The sequence below is a fragment of the Mus caroli genome, chromosome 4, assembly GCF_900094665.2.
Source record: "Mus caroli chromosome 4, CAROLI_EIJ_v1.1, whole genome shotgun sequence".
Taxonomy (NCBI): Eukaryota; Metazoa; Chordata; class Mammalia; order Rodentia; family Muridae; genus Mus; species Mus caroli.
The window spans coordinates 35,138,752-35,145,108 of NC_034573.1; the positions used below are offsets into that span (position 1 = coordinate 35,138,752).

Below are 6,357 nucleotides of genomic sequence, written 5' to 3' on the forward strand. Positions count from 1 at the left end.
AGAGAGAGAGAGAGAGAGAGAGAGAGAACCTGGTGAGAAGACTTAACAGACTGGCACTTGTTGCCAATCCTGGCAACTGGAGTTCATTCCCCCAGACCCACATCGAGGAAGGACAGAACCCACTCCTATGAGCTGTCCTCTGGCCTTCCAACTCACACTGTAATAATAAGCTTATGCCCACACAAAGAAAAAAAAATTAAAACAACCAAAAGGAGAGACTAGGGGTGTGGCTGGAGATATAGTGATGGGGCACTAGCTGCACACGCGTGAGACTCTGGTTAGATCCCCAGCACCTCCAGAAAAGAACATTTAAAAAGGCACTGTAGGCAGTGTCACGCCACATGCACAGTTCCCGCTTCCTCTCCATCATCGGGGCAGCACCCTCTAGCCTCCTACATTCCAAGGTTTAACAGCCCTCACAGGACTGGAATGTCTTGTCATAAATGAGTTACTTTGCTCTATGTTGAGAGGGATCAGGCTGTCCTCCCTGTAGCTCAGGAGCCAAGAAGCTAAGGATGGAGGTAAGAGATGCAGAGAGGAAAGCATAGTTGGGGTATCTGTTAAAATAATGACCCCAGTGACATGTATGTGCACAGTGCACACGTACACACACAAGCACGCACGCACACAGATACACACACACAGGTACACATATACACACACACAAGTTTTAAAATTTATTTTAATTAAAAAACAAAACAAAACAACAGCCAGGTGTTAGTGGTGCACGCCTTTGATTGCAGCACTTAGGAGGCAGAGGCAGGTGGGTCTCTGTGAGTTTGAGGCCAGCCTGGTCTACAAAGCAAGTTCCAGATAGCCAGAGCTATACAGTGAAACTCTGTCTCAGAAAAAAAAATAAATAAAAAATAAAACAAAACCAGGCTGGAGATATGTCTCAGAGCTTAAGAACACTGGCTGCTCTTCTGGAGGACCCAGGTTCAATTCCCAGCACCCACAGGGGACAGCTCACACGAGATCAAGAGATCCAATCCTCTCTTCTAGCCTCCAAAGACACCTGAACTGGCATTACAAATACCCACACATGTTTGTAAATTAAAAATAAAATCTTTAAAAAATTTTAATAATAATTAACAAGGAACCAACCATACATGTGCGCAACACACGGCAACACATGCTGGGTGCCAACACGTGACTCCCTTCACATCAGTCTTTCGGCTTGATGCCATTGTTCACATTTACCAACAAAGGATCTAACCCGGAACTGTTACAATGTCCATGGAACATTATACAGCTGAGCCAGAACTCAGACCCAACTCCCAACCCCAGACACTGGGATCCCACACACTAGGAAACTGAGAAGTCAGGCTCAGACCCAGGGAGAGATTTGCTCCAGTCAGCTGTTGACAGTCAGGGTTAGGACAAAAGCCCAGATGTCCAGAGTCCCTCCCACGTCACTAATTCTGAACAATTTTTATAATCACCCTCATGGTGAACTTTACCTCCTTCGCTCCCGCCCACACCTCCCTTGAGCAACGGCGCCCCCTGTTTAACTACTTCCTGGATCCCTCCACTGGCATAGCATCTGTATCCACATCAGCTTCATCTCTGAGCCTGTACACTGCGCTCCAGAATGGACCCTCAGAGCCTCCCCTCGTCTGTGACTTGAAAGTCTCCCTGATGCGTCTACAGTTCCTGAAGTGTCTGTCTTCTTGTCCATCCCTAGCTCCATCATCTCCCAGTCTCCAATAACAAAAGCTCCTCTCCACAGCTACCTTCTAAACACCAAACAGAACCATAGCATTCCACTACTTCTTAAAGAGCACGCGTGTGTATGATGGGAGTGGGGTGCACATATCCCTGTGGAGGCGAGTGTGGGGGTCAGAGAACAGCTTAATGGAGGGAGTGTTCTCCTTTCAGATTTACCTTCGCTCCAGGGACTGACCTTGGTGATCAGAGATGCTCACCCAGCATCTTTACCTGCTAAGCTGCCTAGCCTTCCCTTCATCCCCATTTGACAGACGACCCATTTCTCCCAGATCAATTCTCAAAGGTCTCCCCACCTCTCATGTAGCTCAACACTGGTCTTGAACTTGAGATGGAGCAGGAAGACAGAGCACCCAAACTCTCAACGGCCCTCCGCGCCTCAGCCTCGTGGGCGGGCATCATCAAGCCCAGGCCCTCCCTGCCTCAGCCTCACGAGCGGGCATCATCCAGCCCAGGTCTCACATTGTTTCCTTTTTGGTTGGTTGGTTGAGTCACTGTGTTTTGTTTTGTTTTGTTTTGTTTTGTTTTGTTTTGTTTTGTTTTGTTTTGTTTTAAGACAGTTCCTTGCAGTAGAACCCTGACTAGCCTAGAACTTGTTATGCACAGCAGGCTAGCCTCAAATTGGCTTCAACCTTCCTGCCTTAGGTCTCCCAAGGGCTGACACTGCAGGTAGGAACCATGATGCCTTGCTCTCCTCAGTCTCCTCAGTACTGGTTTTCCTTCCCACCCATCCACCAGCCTCTGACTCCACTCTATCCCAAAAAGACTTGATGAAGGCCTCTCTTCTTCCCCAGCTCCCACCGCAGAGGCAGGGGAAGGAATGATATGACCCTAGGGTCAACAGTAGGGAGGGGCTAAAGGACTGCCTCTGTTGCCCCCCAGCCACCCAAGGCCACCCAGCCACTCACCATCATGACATAGGTACTCAGGAACTCTGCCAGAAACTCTCGCACCATGTTCCTCTGTAGCACTGATTGTATGGTCTCCAGCACAGACCTGGGGGCCATTGTGGAGTTGTGGATGGACCTGAAGCAGCAGACCAAGCCAACAAACAGAAAGGAGATTCAAGTCTGCCTCCTGCCCATCTGCCCTTCAACTCATGGCTGAGTTAATGGGTAACCAAGTCGCCTCTCCCCGAGTACCTTCTCCTGCCCAGGGCAGTAGAGAGAGCTGGGATGAAGACACCCAAGAGCTATAGGTACATGGAAGGTAAGATGACCCATCTAGGCCTCTTCTTCCTTCTGTCCCAGACTGAACAGGTAGGAGGGGTGTACCGATGTGGCCACTTTGCAAAGGGGGTAGGCAGGGAACTGGAAGTGTTTTGGGGAGGAGGAAGGGTCTGGGGTAGATGGGAATCAGAGCTCAGCTGTGTCTGTCTCTCTGCAGAGCTTGGGGAGAGGAACAGTGGGGGAACTCTGCCCATGAGGTTTGGCAAAATCTGATGCCGGGCTCTATAAACAGCACAGAAGCCTGAAAACAAAAACCAGGTTCTTCAGAAGGTGGGGGAGGGATTCAGCAAATGCACTGGGCTTCTACAACCAGGCCAGCAGAGAGGTGCTTGGAAGTGAGTGGGTGAAGGAGCAATGAGGAGGAGGAAAGGAGAGACAGGGTCTCACCTCCCCGAGGACCCTCAGTGCCAGGCCCACAGATGTGCACGATCACTGGCTGAATAACCTACCAAGAACTGGGCAATCTCTTTCTCTATCCTAACCAGATTGACGCCAAAACCTTCCTAAGGAGTTCAATAAAAGCTTTGTTTGATGGATAGACAGATGAAAAAATGAGGTTTAGACACCGGTGTTTGTTAGGTGGTACAGGGCTGGCGTCTGGGGAAGGTGCTGGGTCTCAGGGATGAAGAGGAACAGGACAGGTGTGTCTAGGTGGGCCTTGGGGAATGAGTGGGGGAGACACAAAGCCTAGGTATTTAAGGTATCAGTGCCTAGATGAGAGTCATGGCGGAGAGGGAACATTAAGGACGTTACCCTTGACTTCTGGCTGGAGCAGAGGAGAGGGGGACCCCTGTCTGAGCTGAGACCACAGGAAGACGAGAGAGGGTGGAGGTGCAGTGCGGAGATGGTTATTTTCACCCGGCGTCGAGTTGCTGGTCTTATGAAGTAGGTCTAAAGCCAAGAAGGGAGACATGGCTGAGAGAACAAGGTCGTCAATGCAGAGGGAGCCGCTGGGTCCCAGTGAGAGGGCACAAAGGGCGAGCATCTGTATTCTCGTGGCACTCAGCAATGAGTTGGAATAGGCATGCTTGCCTGAGAGGGCAGTGAGGACTACAGAGATCTAGAAACCAGAGGAAGGGCACTAGGAATGCATCAGCTGCCACTGCGTAGGGAGTGGGACCGGAAGTACAGTCGTCTCGGGAAGCCTGACTGAGGGGCCTCTTTGGAAATGAGTGGAAAGGCTGAAGGAGTAGCCATGTGGGTAAATATGAGGAGAGAGCTCCGGGAAAAGGGAAGAACTGTTGAGGGAGTCTGAGCATGTGTACAAAAAGCAACTGAGGCCAGCACGTGGCTGGAGAGCCGCGAGAGCAAGGCTTGGAGCGGAGGCTTAAGGAGGTAAAGAGATCCGAACCCTGACTCGTGCAGACTCTGTCATCACCAAGAGTCAAAGGTGATAGATTTGGGTCAGCTAGTTGCCATTTCCACAGGGCAGACAGAGCCTGCTCACCAGCCCTGTATCCTCAATCCCGATCTTCAGAGCGTCCCTTAACCTGATATCGACCATTGTTTTTCTGAGTTTTAGACTCTGTGGTACTGGAGAGGAACCTAGGGCTGAGTGAGAGATTCAGAACTTGGCCCCATATTCCCATTAAACCTCCGTTTCTCAGGGGAGAAGCAATCAGGACAGCGCTATCCCAAACCCAGGCAAGCTGGAGGGAGGAGGGAAGAGGGAGGAAGGAGAGAATGCCTCAAGCAATGTGAAAGTGTCCTGTAGTCCCACCCCCCTCTACTCATGCTACCCCAGAAACCTGGACCTCAAGATCAGGGCTCCTCAAAGGCCCTCTTGGCCTCCCCAAGTCTGCCATCTACTTAGCTTTGGATAACACAGTGCTAAACTTGACTCTCCCACCTCTGTAAAACTTACCCTCTATCCCATCCTCCTCTTAAACTGACAACTCCTGACAGCTGCCCTCAGACAGGCTCTACCCAATTTTCTCTGGATGAAGCATCAATTTATATCCCTAACCTTAAAGTGCCTGAGGAGGATTCTGGGGAAGATGCCATCAGCAGACCCATCTCTTGACCTGCCTCACTTCTGCCCAGTCTGTTTGCCCTCCCCTCCTCCCTCCACGGGGCCTTTCTGATGGTGCAGCCCAATGCACCCTCCCACCCCCTGCTCCACTCAGCAGCTATGATCCTGCCACATTCAAGTGACAGCCAATCTGTCCATCTGTCAGTGTCACACAGCCACACAGGGCTGAACCAGGACAGAGTTATACTCTAACTCCTGGTGAACTTTCTTTCCCAAACAGCCCCTGCTGGGCTTGCCCCAAGGAGGCTCCCCTGTCCCAGCCTACCTGCAGCCCCGCTCACTCGCTCACTCTCTGAAGTGCTCTGTGTCTTTCAGCCTCGGTCTCACAGCCGGTCTTGATTCTGTTTCTCCATCAGTTCAGTTGCAGACTCAAGCTGCAACTGAACTGTAGCTCTGCGGTCTCCGAGTCCTCACTTAGAGCCTGCCTCTGGGCCCTCCCTGGGGGTGGCTGTGAGTTCTGTTGTGCTTCTCCAGGGGAGAGGTCAGTAGGGCAGGGGTTTGGCTCATGCCCCTTAAGCCAAGTCCATACACACTGCCCAAAATAGCATCTCTGTTCTTACCAGTAGCACCATGGAGACTGAGTTCTGAGGCAGCCCTTGTGAGGTCAGAGGTGGAGTTCCAGGTGTGAATTCTGGGCCTCATAGTCCCAGAGGAAAGCCCAGTACTACATGCCAAGTGTCTGGCTTATCTCTAAGACCAGAGGTAGCCTGCAGAAGGCCACAGAGGTTCCTGAGACCCAGGCTATAGAGAAAGCTGTGTAGATGGAGATGTACATAGAAGTTTCCAGAAAGTAACTAACCTTTGTGGAAGAGGTGGAAGGACTGGAAAAACAATTCTGGATCAGTCCTCAGAGAGCCCTGGACCTGAAGCAGAGGGAGGAGAATTAGGCCCTCTCCTCAGGGGTCCCCATCTGGGAGAAGAGGAAAAAAGCCAGACCTGGTTTCCTGCGGCCCCCATTCCAGGTCCTGTCTTCTAGACACTGCCTCTCTTAGGAAAGGTATGCCCAAGGCTCTATGAATAAAACCAGGCTAGCCCAGCACAAGGCTGTTGGCTCAAGGCAGCAGTGGGATCTCAACTATGGGGGTGAGGTCAGAGGGAGCTGAAGATCACCTGCAGCCAAAGGGGTCGTCTGGGTTCAGGGGCCCGGTGGGGCCAGGAAGAACAGGCATGCATGCATGTGTCAGCAGGGGCTGCAGTGCCAAAGCATGAGGGTGGGTGCCTGCCATCGAGAGGTGGGTGATAGGCAGGAAGCCCAGGGAGACGCACACAGTACCTCGATGGGAGAAGTTATAAGATGTGGTTGTCCAAAAGCCTTGTATGGGAGTGAGACTGTCTTCTAGAGATCACTGAACAGGGTGTCTGTAGCCTGCA

General features: G+C 51.5%; 1 protein-coding gene across 2 annotated transcripts in view; it reads right to left on the reverse strand.

The window, feature by feature from the left end:
• The window catches only part of Aqp7 (aquaporin 7), a 14,141-nt gene extending 8,581 nt beyond the window's left edge, over window positions 1-5,560 (reverse strand). Inside the window, exons 1-3 of one of the 2 annotated variants that reach the window (XM_021160914.2) lie at window positions 5,252-5,560; window positions 3,708-3,845; window positions 2,634-2,751 (exon numbers count right to left, since the gene is read on the reverse strand). In XM_021160914.2, coding sequence (XP_021016573.1) covers window positions 2,634-2,732 — 99 coding nt within the window. In that variant the 5' untranslated portion in view covers window positions 2,733-2,751; window positions 3,708-3,845; window positions 5,252-5,560. The remainder of the gene's footprint in view (window positions 1-2,633; window positions 2,752-3,707; window positions 3,846-5,251) is intronic. The other variant, XM_021160915.2, reaches the window with a different exon arrangement.
• Window positions 5,561-6,357: the final 797 nt, after the last annotated feature.